At 39.6% G+C, this 15,029-nt stretch overlaps 1 protein-coding gene across 1 annotated transcript in view; it reads right to left on the reverse strand.

Moving 5' to 3' along the window:
• Positions 1 to 35: 35 nt before the first annotated feature.
• Positions 36 to 15,029, reverse strand: part of LOC109917897 (bcl-2 homologous antagonist/killer-like) — a 42,359-nt gene continuing 27,365 nt past the window's right edge. The window contains exons 4-7 of the mRNA XM_048607933.1: positions 8,353 to 8,491; positions 4,116 to 4,259; positions 2,549 to 2,729; positions 36 to 720 (exon numbers count right to left, since the gene is read on the reverse strand). Of these exons, the coding sequence (XP_048463890.1) occupies positions 613 to 720; positions 2,549 to 2,729; positions 4,116 to 4,259; positions 8,353 to 8,491 (572 nt within the window). The 3' untranslated portion in view covers positions 36 to 612. The remainder of the gene's footprint in view (positions 721 to 2,548; positions 2,730 to 4,115; positions 4,260 to 8,352; positions 8,492 to 15,029) is intronic.

Below are 15,029 nucleotides of genomic sequence, written 5' to 3' on the forward strand. Positions count from 1 at the left end.
GTATGGATATTGCCAGATCTGCTCAATTTCTCCAACACTTTCTGTTTTTATTTCAGATTGAGCTTCTGAGGTGTCTTGCTTTTCTTTTGCTTTTACTTCTGTGGTATATTCTATTGGATGGAGGTATCAATCCAAACAGGTTAATACCTGCATCAAAATCATGGGCAAATCATTTTACATCAATACCAAAAAATATACTTTCACAAAGTAAATGTTCTGACTAGAAATGATGATCATCTTTTTTATATTTATGTAATAATAGTTTTTCTCATATTATAGTTCAATGCAACAGTGTTGCCAGGATCATCACAGTAATTTTGTATAGTACAGGAAAAACTACAACAAATATCCCCTTAGGCAATCAACCCAGATAGTTATCAGCAACAGTCATACATTCAATTTCATTGTTATATTATTAAAGTTTAGAAAATGTAAGTGTGGCCCAGCACTTTTCCCAAAAAAATTTAAATATCCAAAGCAAAAATATTTGAAAAACATTATCTCTAATATTCAAAGTTGATAATAAAAAATCTCCACCACCAGGGTGAAGGAATCAGCAGATATGCTGCTTGGTCTAAGACCAGCTTGGACGATCCAGCACAGCACATGGAACTATTCATGGTTTATAAATCTTTGAGTAATCGCCACGCTCAGCATGACAGCCAGTAGAATTCCAAACAGCCACTTCAGGTTGGCATTCTCGATGGACAAGGCAGTGGTCTGTAAAACAAAGAGAGGGAAAAAAAGTCTGTAGTTACTAACCCATCTGCTGTAAGCTACAGCCTCTGGTGTTAGGCTTATGCAGCAGGTATTTAATAGAACAACAGTGAGCAGTTCCTCTACTTAAATTTCAATATGGTTTTTAGTTAAACAGGATAGGAAGCAATACTTGATCTAGTTTTTGGAAATAAAGAAATAGGAGTAGGTAATGCAAATGATATGAGAATATTAGCAAAGAGTGGTCATAACACAAATCGTAAACACAGATACAAATGTTGAAAAGCAGATGGAATAACCATGATGGAAAGGCGTTTGATAGTTTTTAAAAAAGCTAATCTCAACAAGTTGAAAGGGAATAAATCCAGGAAATTTGGAAAGAAAACTTAAATTTGTTAGGACATGAAATGCTGCATTTATGGTAAAGATTGCAGAAATTGATGAAGAAGGAAGATGTAATTTATTGCAAAGGCAGAAGTCCTTTCTGTAAAGGCTTCATGAAAACAAGATTTGATTATTTATCTGATTGTTATTTGTTATGTCTTTAGTGTGAGCAAATAGCCTAGCAGTAGAGACTGCTGCATGTCTCCATAACAGTGAATAAATTTCACTGGCTGTCAAGTACTATGGAATGTCCAAAGGCTATGAGAGGTGCAAGTTCTATTTTCTTTCTGTGATATTATTGAGAGATATAGGTATGTGACTGGTAAAACAGTAAAACTGGCATTCATTGTAGAACAAATATTCCATTCTTTTGCCTCTGTTGATTATATTAATATTGTTAAACACCGTAATTAGATGCAGGGCTCATTTCAACTTTGCATTCTATACCATCGTTTTCCTGCACAAATGCCTTATGTAATTTACACACATGCACAAAGTCTGGATGTAGTGTACATTGCCAAGCTGTTTACCTGACACAACATTTAGTGTAATTATGGTGATTAAAATTTAAAATAGTACAGGATCATAAATGCACTAATAAAACAGAACCATCAATAGAAATGGAGCTAAATTCCATAGACACCTCGGAGAAGGTCACTGTGAACTGTGGGAAAAGAATCGGAAAAATTAATAATTGAATAGGCCTCAGGATTTCAAACATCAGTATCCACAACATAACTGTTAATTTTACACTTGTGTACAAACTCTGTTAAAACAGCAGAGGCTTCCCTTTTAATGTGTTGAGTTACATTAACTCAATAATGATTAAATAATTTCCATGTAAATTTGTTTTGACAAAATAAAGACTGTTTTCACTTCTCATTTGGGAAACATTTTATTTTTCTTGCCTTTAACTATAAAAAATAATCTGGGTATAGGTCACAGAGAAAGATGTTTAAAAGACGCAACATGGCAGATAGCACATTCAGTCTAACGTGAAGTTGAGTGAGATAATAGACTCTGGGATGAAAAGCAATTATGAACTTCCTTGAATGTGTAGTTAAGCAGAGACCACTTCACTCTTCTGGAGTTTAAACCATGTAGCTTTTCCAAATCTGCTGTTTCCCTTTCAAACACAACTGCCCCTTCCTCAAATTATAAATATTCTGAAATTCGAGATCACCACTCCTTCAGCAATGCTGATTAAACATCTGTGTTTATCAGGATTTCTTCAAATCCACACCTTCCAAATTCAACCAAAATTAATGTTTTCTGCATAAATTTGCAACTCACTGTCTTCTGGCTCTGTTTCACTGAATTTCTCAACTTAAAGTAGCTGAGAAAGACAAAAGGCAATGAAATGAAAAGTTTTGAAAAAATATCCTTACAATGTGACATAAATCCACACAGATTAACATATTCCCACCACACCACAATGCATACTTACCCAGGCTGCATGTTCAACAATCCATTGGGCAATTTGGTTCTTTGCAATAAACTTTGCAACAGATTTTGTAGCTTTGCCAAAACACCCCGTAACTGCTCTCTGATAGACATAAGTCATCATTTTGTAGCCAAGGCTCAGCAGACCAATTGTTTGGCTCCAGTTGATTCCATTGTCATATAATCTGTGTTGTAGAAAACTGATACACTTAACACAAAAAACTTGTTACATTTGGATTAGTTAGCATTACATGTTTAAAACAATCATATCAACAGTTTTTTTAAAACCGGTTTACATAATCTGCTTTCAATATTTTTTACATCTCCTAATTGTAAACTAACACAATATTCATTTTCTTAATTTTTCAAAGTTTACTTTAATCTTTCATTTGCTTCCTTCCATTGACCAGATTCTTTTATTCTTTCCCTCAGTCTCGCCATTTCTTAATTGTTCCGAGATGATATCTAAAGATTCATTTGGTCACCTTCTCTGCAAAGTCAATTCTCAAACAAAAGACCAGGTAAGTGTTACAATTCCTGTGGAAACCAAGAACTTGAAAAAACCAACCTACGCAAAACAAAGGAAATCACTCGACAAGATTTAACTTCTGAAATTTTTTTAATGTTAAACTCAAACAGAAATCACAATAAATTAAACATGAACTGACAAAAAAATTACATTCAACAGAAACCATGAATTATACGTTAAACAATTGGATCGAGAGAGAGAAAAATCACAAGTTTGTCAGGAAGCCCTGTTAGCACACATGATCCTATGTGGCATCCCAAAATGCCTCAACTCTATCCTCCTCTGGCTGTAACACAGGTGTTACTCTTTGTAACACAAAATTTGATCATCAAGTATCCCCTGACAATAGCTTCACTCCATCAAAGTTCTAGGAAAACAATTATCACTAAAAAGGCACATTTCTGCCGAAGCTCCTTCACTCTATCCACAACAGTCTTGATGGCATAATTTCCCCAGAGGTCCCTTCATCCAAACACTAACATCTCAGTACACATTGTGATCATCTCTGATTAAAAAAAAACATTCAGTTCCTCAGATGCACAGTGTGCTCATATAGCTCTAAGTCTCTACATCATCTGACACTTGCAGAAAACAGATCCCAGAGAACCCTGTGTTTCTTTTCTACTCTATCAATATGTTTATCTCGCAAACCAAGGTCACAGCCCAGGTCATGGCTGTGTCCTTTATTTGGTTCTCATTTTTCACAGAAACCTGTACCAGAGGCTGCTTCTCAGAATTTTGATGTCATAGCCAGGATATTTGCTTGATAATTCTACCCAACCACAAAGAAAAGTGGAGACTGGAGTTTCTGCTTAAATTAGAGAATGTAGTACAGGAGCTGAAACCATTTTATAATAAGCTCTACTTGGTAGTATAGTCATAGAGATGTACAGCACAGAAACAGACACTTTGTCAAGTTAACATTGGAACTATTCTGCTGAGTGACCTGCATACCAGAATTTACAACAATTAAAGTTCAAATAAACCACTGCTACTTATTAGATTTGTATGGCAAATACTGACAACATAATTCGAAACTTACCTTTCAGCACTTCTACGAAAGGACTGATATCCAAATTCAGATGGGAGAGAAAGGTATGCCTGCACATCTTGAAATTCCCTGTTCTTTTGATGATTAAGTTCATCTCCAACGATTGCCAGCTGACGTCCTATTTCCATAATGGAGCTATGAAGGTAACATTCAATGTCACTGTTAAAAGACTGCTGGCTTCATTTTATACTACATTAACTAAAATAAGAATCTTTACATTCTCATGACCAGAAGCAAAATACATTTACAATTTCCATTTAGCTTCCTCCATTTTTCCACTTCTGTTTACTGTCCTTCTATGGCTACTGGCCCACCACCACAGGTAAACCTCAAACAACTCAATCTTTGCCCTTGCTGGCATTTTACCCCTCAATAACATAGGAACAGTTAATAGAACAGAACATTTTATCTAAAAACTGAACAGCATGACACACAGAGTCATACAGATATACAGCATGGAAGCAGACCCTTCAGCCCAACTCATCAATGCCAACCAGATACCCTAAATAAATCTAGGCCCATTTGCCAGCATTTCGCCGATATCCCTCTAAACCCTTCCTATTCATATACCCATCCAGATGCTTTTTAAAATGTTGTAATTGTACCAGCCTCCACCACTTCCTCTGGCAGCTCATTCCATACACGTCCCATTCTTTGTGTGAAAAGGTTGCCCCTCAGATCCTTTTCAAAATCTTTCCCTTCTCACCTTAAGCCTATGCCCTCTAGTTTTGGACTCCCACATCCCAGGGAAAAATCCTTGTCTATTTATCCTATCCATGCCCCACATGATTTTATAGACCTCTATAAAGGTCACCCCTCAGCCTCCGATGCTTCAGGGAAAATAGCCCAGCCTACTTCAGCCTCTCCCTATAGCTCAAATCCTCCAACCCTGGCAATATCCTTGAAAATCTTTTCTGAACCCTTTCAACTTTCACAACATCCTTCCTATAGGAAGGAGACCTGAATTGAACGTAGTATTCCAAAAGTTGCCTTACCAATGTCCTGTACAGCTGCAACATGACCTCCCAACGCCTATACTCCATGCACTAACCAATAAAGGCAAGAATACCATCACCTTCTTCACTATCCTATCTGCCTGCCACTCCACTTTCAAAGAACTATGAACCTACACTCCAGTAATACTCCCCAGGACCTTATCATGAAGTGTAGAAGTCCTGCCCGGATTTACCTTTCCAAAACGCAGTGCCTCACATTCCAATCTGAAAAGCAACCCTCCACCATCACCCTCTGTATTCTAACTCAAACCAGTTCTGCATCCAAATGGCTACTTCTCCATATATTCCATGTGATCTAACCTTGATAACCAGTCTACCGTAAAGAACCTGGTCAAATGCTTTACTGAAGTCCATATAGATCATGCCCACCACTCTGCCCTCATCAATCCTCTTCATTATTTCTTCAAAAAACTCAATCAAGTTCATGAGACATAATTTCCCACACACAAAGCCATGTTGACTATCCCTAATCAGTCCTTGCCTTTCCAAATATATGTAAATCCTTTCCCTCAGGATTCCCTCCAACAACCTGCCCACCACTGATGTCAGGCTCACCGGTCTACAGTTCCCTGGCTTTTCCTTACCACCTTCTCTTAAATAGTGGCACCACATTAGCCAACCTCCAGTCTTCCAGCACCTCACCTTTGGCTATCAATGTTACAAATATCTCCGCAATGGGCGCAGCAATCACTTCCCTAGTTTCCCAGAGTTCCAGGTTACACCCGATCAGATCCCGGGCATTTATCCATCTTTCTGCATTTTAAGACGTCCAGCACTTCCTCCTCTGTAATATGGATATTTTTCAAGATGTCGCTATTCATTTCCCCATGTTCTGTATCTTCCATATCCTCTTCCACAGTAAACACTGATGCAATATAGTTGTTTAGTAGCTCCCCCATCTCCTGTGGTTCCACACATGGGTAGCCTTGCTGAACTTTAAGGGGCCCTATTCTCTCCCTAGTTATTATTTTGTCCTTAATGTATTTGTAGAATCCCTTTGGATTCTCCTTAACCCTATTTGCCAAAGCTGTCTCATGTCACCTTTTTGCTCTCCTGATTTCCATCAATTATACTCCTACTGCCTTTATATTTTTTCTAGGGATTCACTCGATTTCTGCTGTCTATACCTGACATATGCTTCCTTCTTATTCTTGACCAAAATCTCAATTTCTCTAGTCATCCAGCATTCCCTACATCTGCCAGCATTGCTCTTCACTCTAACAGGAACATACTGTCTCTGGACTCGCGTCCTCATCTTTGAAGGCTTCCCATTTTCCAGCTGTCCCTTTACCTGTGAACATCTACCCCCAATCAACTTCTGAAACCTCTTGCCTAATATCATCAAAATTGGCCTTCCTCCAATTCAGAACTTTAACTTTGAGATCCAGTCTATCCTTTTCCATCACTAATTTAAAACTTATAGAATTAAGGTCACTGGCCCCAAAGTGCTCCCCACTGAATCAGAATCAGAGTAATACAGCATGGAAACACCTCAGTCACCTGCCCTGCCCTATTTCCCCAGAGTAGGTGCAAAATCTGACCTTCTCAAGTAGGTACATCCACATATTGAATCAGAAAAATTTCCTGTACACACTTAAATTCCTCCTCATTCAATCTCAAGTTCCACACTTACTCATAGGCAAGGAAAGGATTTCTACCTCATTTGTCTATCTATAAGTCTACATCCAAAGCACCGAAGTTTGTGTCATGTTCAAAACTGTCAATACCTTTTAGATGCTTGTGCAGTCAATATTGGAATTGATGATCACAAAATATTTTTAAAAACGTGTTAAAACATTCACAAGGATGGTGATATTGTGGGGCAACTTTAACTAACAACACATTGTTTTAAAGGAGGTTAAGAAGCTAAAAATTTGACTCAGAAACCCAACTAACCTCAACTGCAAACAGTTTTAACAGGTGGGTTGAGAGATAGCTGATCATCCTACTTGAGGAGCAGAGCTGTTAGTCATTAAGTATATCAAAAGGCAACATTCCTTAATTTTTGCAGTAATTCTATTCTTAAACGTGGTTGGCCTGTTTCCCTGGTCCTCAGGATAACTGGCAGGTGAAAGGAGCAAGAAGCACTGAATACACAAGATAAGTGCCTGTACAGCCCTGCTTGTGGGCCAGAAGGAGAAGGAATGGTTCTTCCAGGTCCTGAGGAACTAATCAGCAAAGTGTGTGTACTCCAGTCTGCAACTGGACCTGCTCATCCATCACCACCCTCACTACTGCCACCCTCACACCAAGCTTAGCAACCACCTAACCTCTCGTGTAGGAAAGCCCACCTTCTTCCCCATTATCCCTACTACACTGAACTAGAACAACCTGCTCTCGCCCAAGCTCACTTTCAGCCTTGTGCCACAGCATCTCCAGCTAACAAGCAGCTAGCCTGTCAATAAGACTGACTATGGACCCAAAACCTACAGAAAAAATATGTTTAAAGTTGTCCTGCAGTTAAAAAGTGCAGGAAGTTCAGGAAATCCATGCTTTTGTGGCTCCCAATCTCAAAACAGCCTTTTTTTTTATTTTTCAAGCAACCTTGTTCAGAACTGCTATTACACATCTCTGGAGGAAATGGAATTTGAACTGGAGCCTCCTGGTCTAGAAGGAGCAACACTACCATTGTGTCACAACAGTCCTCAAAACAGTCCCCTTCTTTTACAATAAAAACCAAAAGAACTGCAGATGCTGAAAATCAGGAACAAAAACAGAAGTTGCTGGATAAGCTCAGCAGGTCTGGCAGCATCTATGAAGTAAAGATCAGAGTTAACGTTTTGGGTCCGGTGACCCTTCCACAGAACTCTGAGGAAGGGTCACCAGATCCAAAACGTTAACTCTGATCTTTTCTTCACAGATGCTGCCAGATCTGCTCAGTTTCACTGGCTTTTATTTCAGATTTCCAGCATCTGCAGTTCTTTGTTTTACTTTACTTCTACATTTGTTCTTTTCCACCAGAATTGGTGCTGTATCTTCATAAGAGTAATTCTACAGCCATTTATTAAATAATTCTGTCATGTCCATATTGTATCCATTTTAATTGTTGTTATAATTGCTCAGCTAGAAATACAAAATGATTGTTGTTAATGGAAATGGAATGAATACAGATCTGAGGTATTAATAATTACAGTATTTAAGAACTAGCCCTGTATCTCTAAACATAATAAATTAAAATAGTTTTGTATTTAAGAATTGAATCATATATATACCTGGGACTTGTCTGGTTTGTCGTTACTGGCAAATCAGGCACAATCATTCCATTTTCTATATTCTCTTCCATCTCACTCTGATTTTCGTAATATACAGTATTCTGAAAGAGATTCTCTGCTTCATTCACCTTGCCCTGCTCTGTGAGGAAAATAAAATAAGCAAAAACTGATCAATTCAGGTGGGAACGTTAAATAATGGGTGAGTATGTCAGTGCACAACTACTATCTTGTAACTATTTTATATGTCACCATGCCTTTAATGTACTGAAGAAGATCTTCTACACCTAGACAATACGACCAAGCACTGAAAAGTTTGCATGTTACTGGAACAACCAAACCCATGTCATCATCTAGTGTTATCTCATTAGTTATTTTTAGTGAACTCACTGCCTGGATTGGACCTAATGATTGGTGCTCAAGTAAATTCAGGTAATGGGTAAATGAAGCAAGTTCAGATTTTAGAGGATTACCATATGTCCAGTATCAATTTTTGTCAGGCAGGTAAAAATCTTAGATCCAAAAATCTGATTGAGGGATGTTACCAAAAACATTAAGACATAGCTGCAAATACATAATGTAATTGAGAGTCGGATTGCACTGTTTGGCAAACCAAAACACCCAGAGTAGGACAGCCACAGAGTGGGAGATGACAAAGGTTGATGTGTCTCCAAAATCTAAAAGAAAGTTTATGAGCCTCAAGTAGAAGAAACACCACACCCATCATTATTTGGCAAGCAACCAATCCATCTCCCTGCTTCCTGCTGGGAAACTTCCCTTGCATCAGGAATATGACAGAGAGCCATCTTAACACAGCTCTTTGCTCACCACCCCAGGCTAGAAACATTTCATTGTTGCCTCCCCAGGTGTATTCTTCAATTTGACACTTGGCCTGTTCACACTGGTCCCAGATTCCCTGCAGCTGGTACTGTAAAAGCCCACATAAAGACGGTGAAATTGTACATGCAATGAAAAGCCAGTGCTGTTTGTTCCCTGCTAAAAGATGAAATCCAGGTCATTATAATTCCAAATGATAATTTGATTTGGTGGGTGCTGAGAGGATCCTTTTCCTTAAGTGACTAGGACCAGGGACACAGTTTAAAATACATTAAAATTTAAGTCAGAGATGACATTTCTTTTCCTCTAAGAAAACTGTTAGCGTGTGAACTTCTCTTCCCCAGGCAGCAGTAGAGGCTCCAGGGCTGAATGGTAAACTCCATGTCAGGCGATGATACAGACAAATCACAGCACATGATCCAAGAGGCTGGCATCATTTGGTCTAAAAGTGATAAATGGCTTCTGACTATCAGAAGAAGGGTGATTCCACTACCCACATTCCTTAACAGCAGTGTGTAGAAACAGTAGAAATTTGCCAAACATTGTTAGACAGCACCTTCCAAACACTTGCCCATCACCATCTCAGAGGAAAAGGGCAGCAGATATCTGGGTATACCACCTGCAAGTTTCCATTAAAGCCAATCAACATCCTGACTTGGAAATGTATCATTGTTCCTTCATGGTCACTGGGTCAAAATTCTGGAATTCCCTCCCCAACAACATCCCAGGTCTACCACAGCAAATGGACTGCACCTGTTCAAGAAGGTAGCTCACATTCTCAAGAGCAACTCAGGACTGGCAATAAACATTGATCTAGCCTGCAATGCTCACAAATAGAAGGAAAATGTTATTTTTGGGATATTAGAATATAAGTTGCATACATTCTATAGATTGTACAAAATTAGAACATCACTACAATCAAGTTTATGGTTCAAAAGGTGGAATCTCGCGTCTTTATTCCCTTAGTAAGAACCTGGGATCCCACTTTGTCAACATAAAATTAAGGTATTGGCCCAAAGGAAGATCGTAAAAAAATGTATTTGTATAGCCCAGGATCATAATATTGTATTAGTATATATTATTCCAAATTAAACAAGAGTGATAGATCACTCAGTGACTTAAGAGACTAACCTGAACCAAATCTCCCAAGACCTATTGTCATGGCAAAGACTTTTACTCCCCTTGATGTGGAAGATGGTTCCTGACAAGTGAAACTGGATGAAAGCTTCAGTTTTTTAAAAATTACATTATGGACACGATTTGGGAGATGCAGATCGTTGCACATGCTGTTTGCCACTTCCTCTGCTTCAGAAAATTATAAATGTAAACAGTCAGTGCTCTCCTGGAGTCAAAGCTATTGTGGGCACTCTGCTAGCATATGGACGCGGACATAAGATTGAAGAAGCCATCACAGATCATGTGCAGAACATAGTGCGACTGCCTTAGAGAGCACACCAGACAGACTTGAAGCCAAACAATAAATCTTGTAACTCAAGATGCCTACAGTCAATTTCATTGGTCATGTAATGATACCATAAGAACTTATCTAGATACCAGCGAGATTAGAGCTACTGCTGAGATGCAGTGAAAATGGTGCAACAATTTGCTGAATTCATAAATTTAATAATCTAGCAAAGTTCTTCTCTAATTTTTTCTCTGCACAAACGCTGGACATGCAGTGGTGCAATGCACAGAACAAGCAGCAACTTCCACTCAAAGCAAATATCTGGCAACAGTAGCTCGATATGCTCTAAAAGTCATCAACCCAGTAGAGACACTGAATCGGAAGGATAGGCATCTTGCTCTAATTAACACTCACCCCAGGAACAACATTTCCCAAAGAAGGAACATTACCCCAAAATCATTTGGAATACAACTGACCTTCAGGAAATCTGACAGCAACACCTTTCCTTCCAGTCAATCGCATGACATATAAGCATAAAAGAAATTTCAGGCAAGTAAAGACTACCTGGTTTATCACACCTGCATCACATTATCGCTGTTGTAGCATCCTGATTAAAAAGCTCCTAGCCACAAGCAGTCATGAAACCTACTAAAATCTTCTAGCTAATCCTCCAACATGACCCAAGTATGTACCGGCTGTACCAAATCACTAGCCCATGACAGTCACCAGATTTTATAGGCCACTTTTCATTCATTCAAAAGGGATAATACAAGAGATGTGGAGAATGATCCGACCTAAGGGACTAGCAGACCTTTACTTCAGCTGCTGTGAGCTACGACTCTTTTGTGTTTCAGCCAAAATATAAAAAGTTTCCCTTCCATTCCAGGTCAGTATCTTGGTTTAATGGTTAGCACTTCTGCCTTACAGCACTAGGGACCTGGGTTCAATTCCACCCGCAGGTATCTGTATGCGTTCCCTCTGGGTGCTCTGGTTTCCTTCTACAGTCCCAAGATGTGCAGGTTAAGTGAACTGTCTGTGGAAATTCAGGGTTATAGAGCTGTACAGCACGAAAACAGATCCTTCAGTCCACGCTGACCAGATATCCTAAATTAATCTAATCCCATTTAGCCCACATCCTTGTAAACGCTTCCTATTCATATACCCATCCAGATGCATTTTAAATGTTGTAATTGTACCAGCCTCCACCACTTCCTCTGGCAGGTCATTCCATACACGCACCACCCTCTGCCTGAAAAAGTTGCCCCTCAGGTCCCTTTTAAATCTTTCCCGTCTCACCCTTAACCTATGCCCTCTAGTTTTGGACTCCCACAACCCATGGAAAAGACCTTCTGTATTTACCCTATCTGTGCCCCTCATGCTTTTATAAACCTGTATACGATCATTCCTCAGCCTCCAATGCTCCAGAGAAAATAGCAGCAACCTATTCAACCTCTCCCTATAGCTCAAACCCTCCAACTCTGGCAATATCCTTGCAAATCTTTTCTGAACTCTTTCAAGTGTCACAATATTCTTCCTACTGGCATGCACACAATACTCCAAAAGTGGCCTAACCAATGTCCTATACGGCTGCAACATGACCTCCCAACACCTATACTCAAATGCACTGACCAATAAAGGCAAATACCTCTTCACTATCCTATCTGTGAGTCAACTTTTATGGAACTATGAACCCGCACTCCAGCAACACTCACCAATACCTTACCATTAAGAGTATGAGTCCTGCTCTGATTTGCCTTTCCAAAATGCAGCACCTCACTTTTATCTAAATTATACTTCATCTGCCATTCCTTGGTCCACTGGCCCATATGATCAAGGTCCCACTGTACTCTGAGGCACCTTCTTCGCTGTCCACTATGCCTCCAATTTTGGTGTCATCTGCAAACTTACTAACCATACCTCCTGAGTTTACATCCAAGTCATTTAAAATGACAAAAAGCAGTGGACTCAGCATCAATCCTTGTGGCACACCACTGGTCACAGGAATAGAGCAGGTGGTACGGTGTGAATGGGATGTTCTTCGGAGGTCAGTGTGGACTCGATGAGACAAATGGCCTATTTCCACACTGTAGGGGTTCTAGGATTTATTGTAACCTGTCTCAGTCACACAAGAGACAATGTTGAATTGCTCAGTGGAATATAAACAGAACAAGGCCAACTGGAATTTGCATAACAAACCTTATCCCTCCAGGCAACAGCAACGATAACAGACGCAAAGTCAAAAGAGCATACACTTTATGTTTAATGAAAAGCAGTACAGCCCCAATTATAAGGCCAACTGCCATTTTTCTTATCTGAGCTTAGTGACCAGCTGGGATCGAGATGTACTTAATCAGCTAAGAGGGCAGGGGGTGGAGACCCTTCTCGTTTCCCCACCTCCAACTTGATCCAGTTCATGGCAGAAAAGTCTTTGGAAAACCTGACAATTCCCCTGCCAAGTGAGGCTCTTAAGTGAGCAGTTAGGGAAACTAACCCATATGGGGCTGTTTACCAGCTCTGAGGGGGATCCCTCGTTCAAAGGCACTCTGTGTCTAATTGGGGGATCCGATATCAGCAAAGGGGAGATAACAAGAACTATGCACCTACCCTTGCTCCTCACTCCCCAACAAATGACTCCCCCGCAAGAAGCACCTTGCAAACTACTGCCTCTCATCACCGATGTTTGTGCTGAATGCTGCACTTTGGGTGATGGTCCTTCCAACAATAGCCAATGGGACTGCTATTCAATCATGGAATTGCAGATTTTTCATAGCACAGGAGTCCATTCAACCCATCATGCCTGTACAGACTGTCAAACAAGCATTATGACTTAGTGCCAGTCACCTGCATTTCCCAGTACAACATTATTTGAAAATGAGCAATCATCCAATGCCCTCAGAAACACTTAACTGACTTTACTTCTGCTATATTTTGAGGAAGTGCATTTCAGACGTAACCACTCATTGTGAGAAGGATCTTTTACTTAGATCACATTTGCTATGTTTGCAAATCACTTTAAGATATGTGCCCTTTTGTCAACAGGAATGGGTTCTCCCTATCTACTCTACCCAGACTTCTCAGGATTTTGAAAACTTTTATCAGATGTCCTCTTAGTCAGACGCCCAAGGAGAATAGGCCCAACTCCTCCAATCCATCTTCATAATTGAGGTTTCTCTGATTCCCTGGAATCATTTCTGTTATTCTCTTCATCCTGTAGTGTGGCAACCAGAATTGTACACAATACTCCAGCCAAGGTCTAATAAATGCAAGGTATATGTTCAGCAAAACCTTTTTGTTCTTCTACTCTGTGCCCCTATTTAAAAGTTATGTAGTGGCGTTATCACTACAATAAGAATTCGGAGATCCAGATAATGTTTTGGGGACTCGGATTCAAATCCCAGGCAGATGATGAAATTTGAATTCAATATAAATCTGGGATTTATTGAAGCGATTATCAGGAAAATCCTATCTGGTTCACTAATGACCTTTAGGGAAGGAAACTGCCATCCTTAACTCGTCTGAACATATTGACTCTTAACTGTCCTCTGAAAAAGCCACTCAGTAACAATCGCTAGCAAGTCTCAGAAAGAATGATACCAGAAGGACCTCGTGGCATTCATATATGCACCAGAAAGCTGCCCTCAACATTGATTGTGGACCCATGAATTCTCATTGCATCAGGTCAAATTGGGCAAGAAAATGTCCTGATGCTGACTACGTATCACACCACCTCCCACCTCAGCTGATGCATGTTCTGACACAGAGACAACAAGCCTAACTAAATCAGACTAGATATGCAATGTAATGAAATTAAAATACCTGCTGACCCTCAAAGTTGCTCAGTTGTTCCTAAACAGAATTTACAAATAACCGATCTTGGACCAAGTTTATAATTTAAACAAAAGTTAACAGTTTATTATTAATAATGTAACTTCAGAAGAACATAGATAAACATTAGTTAGATCGCCTGGTAGTTATGATCTAAATCCAATCTTCTTTGATCATTAACCCCTACTCTCTCACTGATAGACACAGTTAAGGGATTGTTTTATTTTTTAAAAATTATCATAAATTGCTAGATTCCAAGAGATCAAAATGTAAGTTCATGACCATATCTGTAATCATGGCCACCACACAGTCCTTGTGGAGATGAAATCTCACCTTTACGTCATATCACATTGTGCGTCACTATCACCATGCTAAAATGGGATAGACTTCAAACAGATCTAACCACTCAAGACTAGGCAGCCATGAGGTGCTGTGGGCTATAAGCAGCAGAATCGTACTCCAACACAATCTACAACCTCATGTCTGCCATGTGCCATTCTAACATAGCTATCAAGGCAGGGGATCAACCCTGGCTCGATGAAGAATGCAGGAGAGTACAGCAAAGACTATGGGTCCTGACAACATTCCAGCAATAGTACTGAAGACATGTGCA

The sequence above is a fragment of the Rhincodon typus genome, chromosome 18 (genome assembly GCF_021869965.1).
Source record: "Rhincodon typus isolate 14 chromosome 18, sRhiTyp1.1, whole genome shotgun sequence".
NCBI lineage: Eukaryota > Metazoa > Chordata > Chondrichthyes > Orectolobiformes > Rhincodontidae > Rhincodon > Rhincodon typus.